Here is a 14,442-nt window from a genome sequence, read left to right on the forward strand (position 1 = left end):
TTTATTAAGGGATTGTTCACTCTGTCGGCAGCAAGGTTAGATTAAGCTAGTTACCAATTGCACTCCAAAAGTTACAGTCCACCAATCCACGTAAATTCACAACATGAGTCATCATAAAAGTTGAAGGTTTTAAAGTAAGTACACAAAATTCCAAATTTACCTGATCTTCAGATCCAGGTTGATAGAAAGCACACACCAGGTTTCTGTGCTTATAAATGACCATTTATTACAAGTAATTAAACTCTAACACCAGGTAAACAATAGTAGACCACTGGTATAGGACGCCACAAATTAAAAACTTTAATCCTCTGAAATATTCACATTCGAGTCACACACACATACCAGGAAAGATGAACTGTGGTTGAAGGACAGCTGTGAGGCTGTTCAGTGCCTTGCTGAGATGTTCCTTATGATTCCGATACTGGTCAGAATATTGCTTTTCAGTCATCTTTCTCCAGATGCTTCCACTAGTTCGCAAGAGACACAAGGTTGCTGATTTATCAGTTAAAAGTCACAACTGAAGGAAAGATGAACTGGTGTTCTTCAGATTTAAAATAGGTTTTGACTGCAGAGAACAGAGAAACAGCTTCTGTGCTGATGGACATCAAAACACTTCTCTCTATCTTGTGCCCAACACCAAGTTGTTCAGTTACCATCTGCCATTAGCAGGCAAATGGCACTAGTCCATAGACACCAAACAACTTCCGTTGCCACACAGTTGCATCTATACAAATCCCCTTGATTCTGATTCTTCCATAATAACTTCAGTTATTGTCTGTCCAAAAAACTGTTTAAACTATGTTTGTCATGAGTGTTGGGTTACTTACTTTTCAAAATGCAGCAACCCTTTAAAACACGGGTTTTAAAATAATTCTTCCTCACTTCAGACCACAATTTTAGAAAAACTCAAAAGACAAAGATCTTTACAGAGAAAAATTTGGCTATGGTATTATTGGAAAATTGCATTAAAAGACATGATGGCAGACAGGCAATGGCTAACATTTAAAGAACTAATACAGAGTTTACAACAAAAATACATTCCTTGAATGCTAAATAACCAGTACAGAAAATCTTCCAATAATATTAATGAAAGGAATCAAGATCGTATTAATCAAAGAAAGATGTGTTAAAGTTACCCATAAAATGGTAAGCACGAGGATTTTTAAAATTCTTTCGTGAGATGTGAGCATCAGTGACTGGACCAGCATTTACTGTCCATCCATAACTGCTCTTTTGGAAAGTTGAAGTACATTTGGTATAAGTACCTTACAGTGCCATTAGGAAGTAGTTGATGGTGAGTTGTTGCACAGCATCCTGTAGACAGTACAAACTGTTGCCACTATGTAACAGTTGCGGAGGGAATGAATGTTGAAGGTGTTAGATTGGATTTCAGTCAATCAAGCTGCATCATCGTGGTTGGTGTCAAGCATCTTATGAGCTGCACTCACCTAGGCAAGCGGACAGAATTCAATCACACTCATGACCTGTGCTCTGTGGACGGTGGACAAGCTTTGGGGAGTCAAGAGGTGAGTTCTCACCACTGAAATCCCTAGTCTCTGACCTGGTGTATTAGCCATGGTATATTTCATTTTTAAAAAAGTATAGTAATCATTTCCATAATACTGCATTTTTAAAATCAGCTCTTTTCCCATTTCAGTTTACAATCAAAAATACAGAAAAATAACAAGAGATATCTGTCCACAAATGCAAACACGTTATGCAAAAAAGGAGCGACAGACAGAAAGTGGTGGATTATAGATCCGTTTGCCAAACATCTGTCATAAGGAAGTGCTAGGGTATATTTCAAAAAATGACAAGGGGACAGTCGACAAATCATATGAGAATTGGGCACAGCCATCATGGATACATAAAGGGAAATCACCTTGAAAAAACCCGTTAGCAGTTTTTTGAAGATGTAACTATCAGAATTGATAAACAGAAACAGCTGGATGTGGTATATTTAGATTTTTAGAAAGCTTTTCATAAGGTTCCACAAAGGTTACTAAACATAATTATAGTGTGCAGGATTTGGGGAGAATATACTGGTATGGATTGAAAATTGATTAATGCTCTGAAAACAGAGAGTAGGAATGTATAGGTCATTCTCAGGTTAGCAGGCTGTGACATATGGAGTACTCCAAGCATCAGTACTTGGACCCCACTATTCACGATTCGTAACAATAGATTGGATCTGGCGATTGAATGTAATGCTTCCAGGTTGACAGATTACACAAAACTAGAGGGAAGTTAGAACTGAGAAATGGATACAAAGACACCTCAAGGGAACTTGGAGAGGCTGTCAATAGGCAAAGAAATGGCAGATGGAACACAATGTGGAGAAATGTGAGGTTATGCACTTTGTGAAAATAACATACAGTATATACAGAGTATTTCTTAAATGGCAAAAGACCGTAAAGTGTTGACCTTTGAAGGAATGTTGGCCTTTGACAAGGAGATTTGAACTCAGGAGTAAAGATGTCTTCCTACTGTACAATTATATAGTGCTTTATGAGACCACAGTTGCGTGCAAGTTTGATCTCCTCAAGTACAGGCATGTGGATTGGCCATAGAGGGAGTGCAATGAATATTCACGCTCTAATTCCTGGAAGAAGAGATAGTCCCATGTAGAAAAATTCGACAGACCAGGTCCTTAGTCTCTGCACTTTAGAAGAATGGGAGGTGATCTCATTCAAACTTGCAGAATTTATTTAACAAAGAACAGAAATTTCTGGCAAAACTCAGCAGCTCTGACAGCATCAAGGGTCCCAGGAGTCACTGGATCTGAAAAGTTAACACTGTTTTTCTCTCTTCAGAAACTGCCAGACCTGCAGAGTTTCACCAGAAATTTGTTTTTGTTTGTTTCAGATTGCCAGCATCCACATTTATTATCTATCAAATGCTTACATTGCTCATCACGGTAGATGCTGGTAGTATACTTTCTTGGCTGAGGTGGCTACAATCAGCAGACAATGTCTAAGAGTAAGGAGCAGGCCATTTAGGATTGAATTGTGGAGAAGTGTCTTTATCCGAGGACGGTGAATCTTTGGAACCCTTTGGCCAGAAGGCCGTGGAGGTTCATTGAGTAGGCTGAAGACTGAGATCGATAGAGTTTGACATGTGGAAAACAAAAAGGGATACAGGGATGATGCAGGAAAATAAGGTTGGAGATCAGTCATTACATTTAATGGTGGAATGGGCTCAAAAGCCTGAATCTCCTATCCTACTCTTTCACTTATTCTCATGAGATCACCTCTCTTTTTCTAAACCTCAATGAAATCGGCTCAACTTACTCAACCCTTTTAGGAATGAATGTTGAGAAATTTCACTGCAAGAGCAGCATGCATAAGTATGGGTATTCTCTGGCATCTAGCTCAACATGAAAACTACAGTTTGGTCGTGCTTTTCTGTATGAAATGACAGGAGATTGTCTTGTAAAATAGATAATTCATTAATGGTATTTGATTTAAAGGGAACAGCCTGGACTAAGGCTCAAAAATTAGTCAGTCCAATAGAATGAAGCTCTCTTCTATCTAACTTATGGTTGACATAAAGTAAATGTGTCCCTGAAGTTCTTGTTACCCAGATTACTTATTTCAACTTACACCACCCACTGAAACATCCTTCTCCAATGCTTCCAAAACATTTCACTTTTACAATAACAACTGCTCAAAGAAAATACAAAACTTTTTTTTAACTGACCCTGCAATTTTCCTGCAGCAGGTTGTCCATAACAGTGTTCAGGAGACTAATGTGTTCAGTTCCTATGAGTCACCAGGGTGATCCTGAAAGATTGACTGATGCTGGTTGCAAATGTCTTTGGTGAGTTTGGGCAGTTTCAAACCATCTCTAACTAGCCAGGAAGGGGCCACAGCACCAAACTGGCAGAGAATTATCTCACTTACAGGTTTCATCACTTATTTCTTTTACTCAGAAGTGTTATCACACACTGCTGAGTGACTTGCCCACCATCAAAACCACTGTGATGTCTTTATTTTGCATTTTTTTTAACTACTGCCAGAAATCACCAAGTAGCCAATTAAACAGTTACCAGCAAAGCCCATTATGGACAATGCAAGCCATCAAAAGTGAGGGGGAAGTAGGGTGAGAGGGAAGGAAGTAAATCAAAATGGCGTTGGAGTTGAAGGGAACTTTTCCAGGTAATTTTATTTGTAAACTACTAACCACCACGAGTAAAATCACTCGTGGAGCCAACCTAATAGTTTCAAGCAACACCTATTATGGGGAATGCAAGTTATCAAAAGTGAGGGAGAGGGAAGAGACTAATCAAAATGGAGATGGAGAGGGAAACACTTACAGGTAATTAACTGTTGCTGGAGATGGGAAAACAACCGTCACTGATGATGATCAGTCACACCAGCTGCAGAATTAAACACGTTTCACTTGTTAGAGAGAATGAAAATAAATTGGGAAATATATTAACTGGATTTACATTTCACAGTAGACACCTGCTTTGACCTGTCTCTCTCAGGAAGCAGCCAGTTGAGCTAAAGCCCATGGTGCACTGCGCTCCTGGCCTGACCTCACTCCCGAGATACTCCTGCTTTTGGAGAGTGGCGGGAAGGCCTGACCTCACTTCCATGGTGCCGGGTGCGTTTGTGGCACGACCATGGGGAAAGAAACAGGTTAGAGTGAAACAGGGAGAGAGTTATTAATTGCCTTCAGCATTGGAATCACTGTCTTTTAGTGGGTTTGTGGAGGGGAAGAAATCGCTGTCTCTGATTGAAGTGAATCGGAGAGCCTTCAGCTCTGGGCCGCGGTTGCTATGGGAACCAGCCTTGTCCAGAGCTGAAAACAGCAGCAAAGGGTCGGGCAGTCACATCCTTTCAATTCAGATGTGGTTTTAATTCTCTCTCCCGTTTTATCCTCGAAATAGGCTTTATTCGTCAGTCAATAAGGATACAGCAATGTACAATTCAGCTGTGGCTGATCACAGCGTAATACAAACCACACTTGTTAAATACAGTTTCTGGCACACCAGAATGCCTCGCTACACTTCCATACAGTGTACGTTGACATTCCATATGGGAAACTGGAACTGAGTTTATCCATGCAGTCCCTTGCGTCTCTTCCACCATTTAAATTAGTTTGTGGCTGATCCTCAACTGTAACTCCCACTTGGAGACAATAAGGACCTGCAGATGCTGCCACTTCCCTGTCTGATTTTCAGTGATCACCATTCTTAGCCTTCATTGACTGAGCGTTTGCAACTGTTTTGGGGTGGATTTGACAGATTTCTAACTCTGAGTGAAGACATTTCAGCTCATCACAGTCCAGAATGGTATCCCCATAACCTTGATGATGTCCACCAGCTCTAGGCTCGCCATCTAAGGAAAGCATCCTCTGAGTAGCTACCCTTTCAAATCTTCAGAATCAAGGTATTAGGCAAGAACTTTCAAAAGCTGATTGGGGGCAGATGTTTGCAGGTAAAGGGACGGTTGGAAAATGGGAACCCCTCAGAAATGAGATAACAAGAATCCAGAGATAGTATATTCCTGTTAGGGTGAGAGGAAAGGCTGGTAGGTATAGAGAGTGCTGGTTGACTAAAGAAATTGAGGGTTTGGTTAAGAAAAAGAAGGAAGTAAATGTAAGGTATAGACAGGATAAATCGAGTGAATCCTTAGAAGAGTGTAAAGGAAGTAGAAGTATACTTAAGAGGGAAATCAGGAGGGCAGAAATAGGATATGAGATAGCTTTGGCAAATAGAATTAAGGAGAATCCAAAGAGTTTTTACAAATGCATAAAGGACAAAAGGGTAACTAGGGAGAGAATAGGACCCGTCAAAGATCAGCAAGGCAGCATTTGTGTGGAGCCCTATAAAATGGGGGAGATACTAAATGAGTATTTTGCATCAGTATTTACTTTGAAAAAGGATATGGAAGGTATAGGCTGTAGGGAAATAGATGGTGACATCTTGCAAAATGTCCATATTACAGAGGAGAAAGTACTGGTAGTCTTGAAACAGGTAAAGGTGGATACATCCCCAGGACCTGATCAGGTGTACCCTAGAACTCTGTGGGAAGCTAGAGAAGTGATTGCTGAGCCGCTTGCTGAGATATTTTTATCATCGATAGTCACAGGTGAGGTGCCGGAAGACAGGGGGTTGGCTAACGTGGAGCCACTGTTTGAGAAGGGTGGTAAGGACAAGCTAGGGAACAATAGACCAGTAAGCCTGATGTCAGTGGTGGGCAAGTTGTTGGAGGGAATCCTAAGGGACAGGATGTACATGTATTTAGAAAGGCAAGGACTCATTAGGGATAGTCAATATGGTTTTGCGCATGGGAAATCATGTCTCAGCAAACTTGATTGAGTTTTTTGAGGAAGTAACAAAGAGGATTAATGAGGGCAGAGCAGTAGATGTGACCCATATGGACTTCAGTAAGGCGTTCAACAAGGTTCCCCATGGGAGACTGATTAGCTAGGTTAGATCTCATGGAATACAGGGAGAACTATCCATTTGGATACAGAACTGGCTCAAAGGTAGAAGACAGAGGGTGATGGTGGAGGGTTGTTTTTCAGACTGGAGGCCTGTGACCAGTGGAGTGCCACAAGGATCAGTGCTGAATCCTCTACTTTTTGTCGTTTACATAAATGATTTGGATACGAGCAGAAGAGGTACAATTAGTAAGTTTGCAGATGACACCAAAATTGGAGGTGTAGTGGACAGCGAAGAGGATTACCTCAGATTACAACAGGATCTTGACCAGATGGGCCAATGGGCTGAGAATGGAGTTTAATTCGGATAAATGCGAGGTGCTGCATTTTGGGAAAGCAAATCTTCGCAAGACTTATACACTTGATGGTAAGGTCCTAGGGAGTGTTGCTGAACAAAGAGACCTTGGAGTGCAGGTTCATAGCTCCTTGAAAATGGAGTCTCAGGTAGAAAGGATAGTGAAGAAGGCATTTGGTATGCTTTCCTTTATTGGTCAGAGTATCGAGTACAGGGGATGGGAGGTCATGTTGCGGCTGTACAGGACATTGGTTTAGGCCACTGTTGGAATTTTGCATGCAATTCTGGTCTCCTTCCTATCGAAAAGATGTTGTGAAACTTGAAAGGGTTCAGAAAAGATTTACAAGGATGTTGCCAGGGTTAGAGGACTTGAGCTCTAGGGAGAGGCTGAACAGGCTGGGGCTTTTTTCCCTGGAGCGTTGGAGGCTGAGGGGTGACCTTATAGAGGTTTACAAAATAATGAGGGGCATGGATAGGGTAAATAGGCAAAGTCTTTTCCCTGGGGTCGGGGAGTCCAGAACTAGAGGGCATAGGTTTAGGGTGAGAGGGGAAAGATATAAAGGAGTCCTACAGGGCAACTTTTTCTCTCTCAGATTGTTACATGTATGGAATGAGCTGCCAGAGGAAGTGGTGGAGGCTGGTACAATTGCAACATTTAAGTGGCATTTGGATGGGTATATGAATATCCAAGGAGCAGGAGAATCGACGTTTCGGGCGTAAGCCCTTCTTCAGGAATGAGGAAGATGTGCCAAGCAGGCTAAGATAAAAGGTAGGGAGGAGGAACTTAGGGGGAGTGGCATTGGGAATGCAATAGGTGGAAGGAGGTTAAGGTGAGGGTGATAGGCTGGAGAGGGGGTGGGGGCGGAGAGGTCGGGAAGAAGATTGCAGGTCAAGAAGGCGGTGCTGAGTCCGCGGGTTGGAACTGAGATAAGGTGGGGGGAGGGGAAATGAGAAAGCTGAAGAAATCTGCAATCATCCCTTGTTGTTGGAGGGTTCCTAGGCGGAAGATGAGGCGCTCTTCATCATTCCTGAAAAAGAATGCAGATTTCTCTAGCTTCCTCATTTCCCCTCCCCCCACCTTATCTCAGTCCCAACCCTCGGACTCAGCACCGCCTTCTTGACCTGCAATCTTCTTCCCGACCTCTCCGCTCCCACCCCCACTCCGGCCTATCACCCTCACCTTAACCTCCTTCCACCTATCGCATTCCCAATGTCCCTCCCCCCAAGTCCCTCCTCCCTACCTTTTATCTTAGCCTGCTTGGCACACCTTCCTCATTCCTGAAGAAGGGCTTATGCCCGAAACATCGATTCTCCTGCTCCTTGGATGCTGCCTGACTGCTGCGGTTTTCCAGTAACACATTTTTCAGCTCTGATCTCCAGCATCTGCAGTCCTCACTTTGTCCTGGGTATATGAATAGGAATGGTTTGGAGGGATATGGACCGGGTGCTGGCAGGTGGGACTAGATTGGGTTGGGATATCTGTTCGGCATGGACGGGTTGAACCGAAGGGTCTGTTTCCATGCTGTACATCTCTATGACTCTATGTACATTTTGTACTTCTGAATGCACATTCTTTTCATTGTGCTTCACCAGAGAACCCTCTTATCACAAAAATTAATTTATTCAATCATATTTACACGCCTCTCAAGTTAACTGTGCCTTTCCCTAAGTAAAATGGGGTGTCTGTACAATATCCTGATGCCATGACGCTAGTACAATTCCAACATTTTAAAGAAATCTGGATGGGTACATGAATAGAAAGGGTTTTGAGGGATATGGACCAAATGCTGGCCAATGGGACTAGATTAGTTTAGAATATCGGGTCAACGTAGATGAGTTGGATCGAAAGTACTGTTTCCAAGCTGTACAACTCTATGACTCTATAAAGTAACCAGAATTGTTCTCACCCAGTTACTTCTAATTAAGGTTCTCCCAATTGCTTGTTCTTAATTATGTTATGAATATATTTTGATTGGTATAAGCGTGAATGGTTTTACACTGGTTCCAGGTCCTTAGTGTGACTTAGGTCCAATGTGACTTAGACTCTGACTGTGGCCTTCTCCCCATTGTTACTTTATGTTGACTGCATCAGACTTCCAGTGCATCTCTCAGCATTTATTCCTGGAGCCTGGAATATACCAGTCTACACTGCCTGTGGACAAGCGAAAAAGGTTATGTCAGAATACAACGGGATCTTGATCAGGTGGGCCAATGGCCTGAGCAGTAACAGATGGAGTTTAATTTAGATAAGCGTGAGATGCTGTGTTTTGGAAAGGCAAATCGGAGTAGGACTTATACACTTAGTGATAAGGTCCTAGGGTGTGTTGCTGAACAAAGAGACCTTGGAGTGCAGGTTCATAGTTCCTTGAAAATGGAGTGGCAGGTAGATAGAATAGTGAAAAAGACGTTTGGTATGCTTTCCTTTATTGGTCAGAGCATTGAGTATAGGCGTTGGGAGGCCATATTGTGGCTGTACAGGACATTGGTTAGGCCACTTTTGGAACATTGTGTGCAACTCTGGTATCCCTCCTATGGGAAGAATGTTGTAGAACTCAAAAGGGTTCAGAAAAGATTTACAAGATGTTGCCAGGGTTGGAGGATTTGAGCTACAGGAAGAGGCTGCATAGGCTGGGGCTGTTTTCCCTGTAATGTTGGAGGCTGAGGGGTGACCTTATAGAGGTTTATAAAATCATGAGTGGCCTGGATAGGGTGAATAGACAAGGTCTTTTCCCTGGGGTCAGGGAGTCCCAAATGGAGGGCATAAGTTTAGGGTGAGAGGGGAAAGATTTAAAAGGGACCTAAGGGGCAATTTTTTCACTTAGAGGGTGGTCCCTGTATGGAATGAGCTGTTAGAGGAAGTGGTTGCAGTTGGTACAATTACAACATTTAAAAGGCATCTAGATGGGTATATGAATAAGAAAGATTTGGAGGGATATGAGCCAAGTGCTAGCAAATGGGACTAGATTAGGTTAGGATATCTGGTTGGATTGAAGCATAGCATCTGATCTTACAGAGCTGTTTGATATGAGCCTCGACAAAAGCTCCTGAACCCCTTTCCAAAACATTCTTTGCAAGTGCACAAAAGATGACAAGTCTAAATCTTCCCAACCATCTAACCACAAAGTGGGACTTTGGGTGTGCATGAAGGAGCTATTGGAGAGGAGTGTTTTCACCACACTTCAAGCCACATCTTGGTTATTCCTTGTCAATTCTGGCAATAAAGTGTTTTGAGGAACCATCCGACAGGATCCAATATCTCCTTTCTCCGCAGGGCTTTGAGGATATTACATGCAACCACTGCCTCATCAAATTGTCTGATCAAACATGTTTTTATATTTTAAAAAATTATCTATCAGGAGCAGGTAGTATGGTGTGTCCAACTGAATGGAGCATTCCTGGGAACTTGGCCAGATCTATCCTTCAAAATACCAGGAACAATTAGAACTACTGCACATACTGGCAGGTAGTGTTTGTGTACTGAGGAACTATGGAGAACTTGATGCAGCCACATGCAAAGGTAGTGATCAGGTGTATTTTCCATCCTTTATCATCTAAAGGTTTGAGCATTGTACCCCTGCAAATATGGTCCATTTTCAGTCTCCAGATAAAACGAAGTCTGGCTTGTGTAATTGCCTTAGTGCTGCAGGGAGAATGGGTCAAACACGCACCATGTATAGAAATACCGAGAGCATTTTGTATTCTGATAACCAGGTTATCACATGGAATTGAGAGGAACCATTGCTCAAAAGGTTTTCACAATCCTCCAATTGTGTGAGTTCCAAAGATGTCCTACGTGTTTTCTGAGGTTTCAACCAAGGATGCGCTAGATCTGCAGTGTGCTAATGACATCACACAGTTTGGTGTCTTTTACTAGTTCTGTGGCGTCCAGTTTGCTGTCATTTTTGCTGGATCATCCAGCCCCATTGATGATGCTGTTGCAGTTACTGCATAGAACAACATGGCCTTGTCATCATCAGCAGCAAGAGGAGTTGCTAGAAGTAGACCAGTCACTCATATACTCAAGCCAGGAAATGAAACCTGAGTGGTCAAAGCAAAGTGCTTTCATCTAGTAATTTTGCAACAAGACCACTAAGTACTGCTTCCTTCAGTGTTAGCGAAGTGTCTTCTAGCAACAGAATATCCAGCTGTAAAGAACAATGACCGTTAACATACATATTAGCTCACTGAGCTGGAAGGTTTGTTTTCAGATGTTTTATCACCATACTAGGTAACATTATCAGTGACAGTCTCCAGTCACCATACGAGGGAACATCATCAGTGAGAGTCTCCAGTGAAGTGCTGGTGGTATGTCCCGCCTCTGTACTTATAGGTCTTGCTTTCTTAAGGTGGGTGATGTCATTTCTGATATTTTTTCTCTCAAATATCACTAACAATGATCATTGCCTCTTGACCAAATTGATGACCATTATCCTGACCACCTGAAAGAACATCAGTTAACCTTAGGGAGATATCCTAGGATCAAAGACCACTGTATAGTTTTCTTTCTTCACATTATTATCCTTCGAACTTTGAATTTTTGTTTACAAAGGTTGGTTCAAAGATCCATCTGAAATGTCATATAGGTTGGTTCTGGCCTTTGGGTATGTTCCTGTACAGTATTACCTGCAAGGTCCCTTCCAGACCTTACACCATTCTGACTTAAGTCAAAATTTTGGAATATTTGTCATTGGAACAATGTTAGAATCTATTGTCAAGGATGTAACAGTAGTGCATTTAGAAACACATAATATAACAGGTAGAGTCAACATGGCTTCATGCAGGAGAAATCATAAATAAATAAATGATAAATTTCTTAGAATTATTTGAGAATGTCACAACCAGGCTAGATGAAGGGGAACCAGTAATTGTCATATATTGGGATTTTCAAACAGCATCAAATGAGGTACCGTAAGGCCACCTTTTAAGGTGAGCCCATGGTATTGGGGTCCTCATGTAAGAATCAAATAAAGCTCGCATCCGAGGATTGTTGGCCTTTATTTCAAAGCAAATTGTGTATAAAAATAGAAAGGTCTTGTTAAAATTATACAAGGCACCAGCCAGACCGCACCTGGAATAATGTGAACAATTTTGGTTCCACTTATCAAAGTAAAGATATACTGTCATGAGAGGCAGCAAGAGATGGAGCGGTTGAGTAATTTGGGCTCGTACTCAACGGAGTTCAGAAGAATGAGAGGAAACCTTATTGAAACCTATATGATTCTGAAGGGGCTTGACAGGATAGATAACTGAGAAGTTCTTTTCCCTTGTGGGACAGCCTAGCACCAAAGGGTATAAAATCATAGTAAGGGGTTGCCTATTTAATGCCAAAATCAGCAAGAACATTTTTCTTTCAGAGGATAGTGAATCTGTGGAATTCTTTATTGCAGAGGGCTGTTGAGGCTGAGTTGTTAAATATATAAGCACATGGATGATGATGGGATAGTGTAGTGGGACAAGCTGAGAATAGTTCACAGGTCAGCGCAACATCAAGGGCTGATGGGCCTGTTCTGCCCTGTATTGTTCTCTGTTCTATATTCAATGCAGAGATAGATAGGTTTGTACTCTAGAAGAGAATCAATGCTCATGGGGAAAGACAAGGAAGTGGAGATGAGGATTCTCAAATTAGTCATGATCTCAGTGAATGGTAGAACAGACTTGATGGACCAAATTGCCTAATTTTCCTATGTTTTATGGTCTAACTTCGGTGTTAACAGTACTGTGGTTGCCCCTACAACACATGGTCTGCAACATGTAACCTTGATTCTTTCAATAGCAAAATTGGAGAGAGGTATGGAATGGCTTCTTTGGCATTCATTTTCAATACCATCTTGATCTATCAGACCATTGATGTAGATGCACCTTCCAATCCTATCAGTATATTTGCTGTATAGTTTCAGTGACAGGAATGTGCTGTCATGGTGCAATTCCTTTACGCTGGGAAGGAAAGCTTGCAGAAACTTTGGGGATCCATTCACGTTTTTAAAATATCATTTCAAGTTATGCACCATAGGCAAGGTAGTCCACTGCTTGGAAATCATATCACTTGAACTGATCCCTCTGCACATAAAGGTGAGGTTAGCAGGCATATCTTTTTCCACTTTCTTCATCAACATTCTGACAGTGCCCTATACTCCCTCATTCAGTGCTCACCATTTTAACACGTTTGACTCCTCGACTCCTATTGATATTAGACCAAAGCTACAAACTAATGAGAAAAGTCAAGACTCTTCACTCAAACATTTACAATACTACCCTTGCACTTTGCCAAAAAGCCAAGTAGCAGTCTCAGGAGAGAACTACCCTGCAGCTTCCAAAGTCTGTGACAGACTCTGAAAAGTACAGTTGAAGCCACAATCTCATAGTTTAAATGTGCTGGAGAGTTAATTTCACTTCTTGCTCATGTTAATTCATTGATTGTACTTTCAAAGAGAAGCTGATATATAGGCAAAAAATGATGACAAAATGCAAATTAATTCTGTAAAAAAGTACTTATGAATTTGATGTCTCATGCTAACTGCCTTGCTATTGCTCCAGAGGTAGCCAAACATGAAAGAATCAGCAGCAGTGGGCTCCATCATTAACTTGACAAGGTGAAGTGTTCTGTAATACCTCTTCTTCCAAATTGAGTATCCCTGAGCTGCAAGCTGCCGCTCCCTGCAATTTAACTTTAAAATGAATCTTGATCAATTGGGTCAATGGGCTGAGGAAAGGCAGATGGAGTTTCATTTGGATAAATGGGAGGTATTGTATTCTGGTAAAACAACCAAGAGCAGGACTTACACAATTAATGGTAGGGCCCTGGGTAGTTTTGTAGAACAGAGAGACCTAGGAGTTCAGGTACATACTTCTTTGAAATTGGTGTCACCGGTAGGCAGAGTGGTTATGAAGACGTTTAGCACACTCGCCTTCATTGCTCTGTTCTTTGAGTATTGGAGTTGGGATGTCATGTTGATATTGTATATGATGCAAATGAGGCCTCTTCAGGAGTACTGTGTGCAGTTCTGGTTGCACTGTTACAGGAAGGATATTATTAAAATGGTGAGGGTTCAGAAAAGATTCACCAGAATGTTGCCGGGAATGGAGGGTTGCAATAATAAGGATAAGCTTTTCATTGAACGGAGGAGATTATAGAGGTTTATAAAATCATGATGGGCATAGTCAAGGTGAAAAGCAAGGCTTTTTTCCCTAGGTTGAGGGAATTCAAAATGAGGGGTATATTTTTAAGGTGAGACGAGAAGGCTTTAAAAAAGACATGAGGGGCAACCTTTTCACACAGCATGGTTCGAGCATGGAATGAAATGCCAGAGAAATGGATGCAGGTACAGTTACAACATTTAAAAGACAAGTACATGAATAGACAAGTTTGGAGGGATATGGGCCAAACACAGGCGAGTGGGACTAGTTTAGTTTGGGAACATGGTGGCCATGGATTAGTTGGACAGAAGGGTCTGTTTCCATGTTCTATGACTCTCTGCTCCAAGAATTTCTGTTAATATCTTGCTTCAGTTATACAAATTTGCCTATGTATCGTGGATTCTATCTAATCTGGCTTAAAATAAATATTTGTGCACATTGCAGAGCCATCAACTGAAGTATTTCTACCATTTTCTGGAATTTAGTACCTCCAGAACAGTAATTACTGACATTTTATTTTCTTGATAAACCTATGCAAATTGTGTTAGCCGTTTATCTCT

The 14,442-nt window shown here is 41.6% G+C and overlaps 1 protein-coding gene and 1 long non-coding RNA gene across 4 annotated transcripts in view; one reads left to right on the forward strand and one right to left on the reverse strand.

Moving 5' to 3' along the window:
- On the reverse strand, positions 1-4,528 carry LOC122560547. Its single transcript, XR_006314770.1, has 3 exons — positions 4,467-4,528; positions 4,316-4,378; positions 1-1,448 (listed from the first exon to the last, which is right to left on the reverse strand). It is a non-coding gene; the product is annotated as an uncharacterized LOC122560547 (long non-coding RNA).
- The window catches only part of atp5mf (ATP synthase membrane subunit f), a 24,434-nt gene continuing 14,012 nt past the window's right edge, over positions 4,021-14,442 (forward strand). Inside the window, exon 1 of one of the 3 annotated variants that reach the window (XM_043711284.1) lies at positions 4,021-4,157. In XM_043711284.1, the coding sequence (XP_043567219.1) occupies positions 4,127-4,157 (31 nt within the window). In that variant the 5' untranslated portion in view covers positions 4,021-4,126. Of the gene's footprint in view, positions 4,158-4,530; positions 4,644-14,442 lie in introns of those variants that run through there. The other 2 variants (XM_043711286.1, XM_043711285.1) reach the window with 2 other exon arrangements.

The sequence above is a fragment of the Chiloscyllium plagiosum genome, chromosome 21, assembly GCF_004010195.1.
Source record: "Chiloscyllium plagiosum isolate BGI_BamShark_2017 chromosome 21, ASM401019v2, whole genome shotgun sequence".
Lineage (NCBI taxonomy): Eukaryota > Metazoa > Chordata > Chondrichthyes > Orectolobiformes > Hemiscylliidae > Chiloscyllium > Chiloscyllium plagiosum.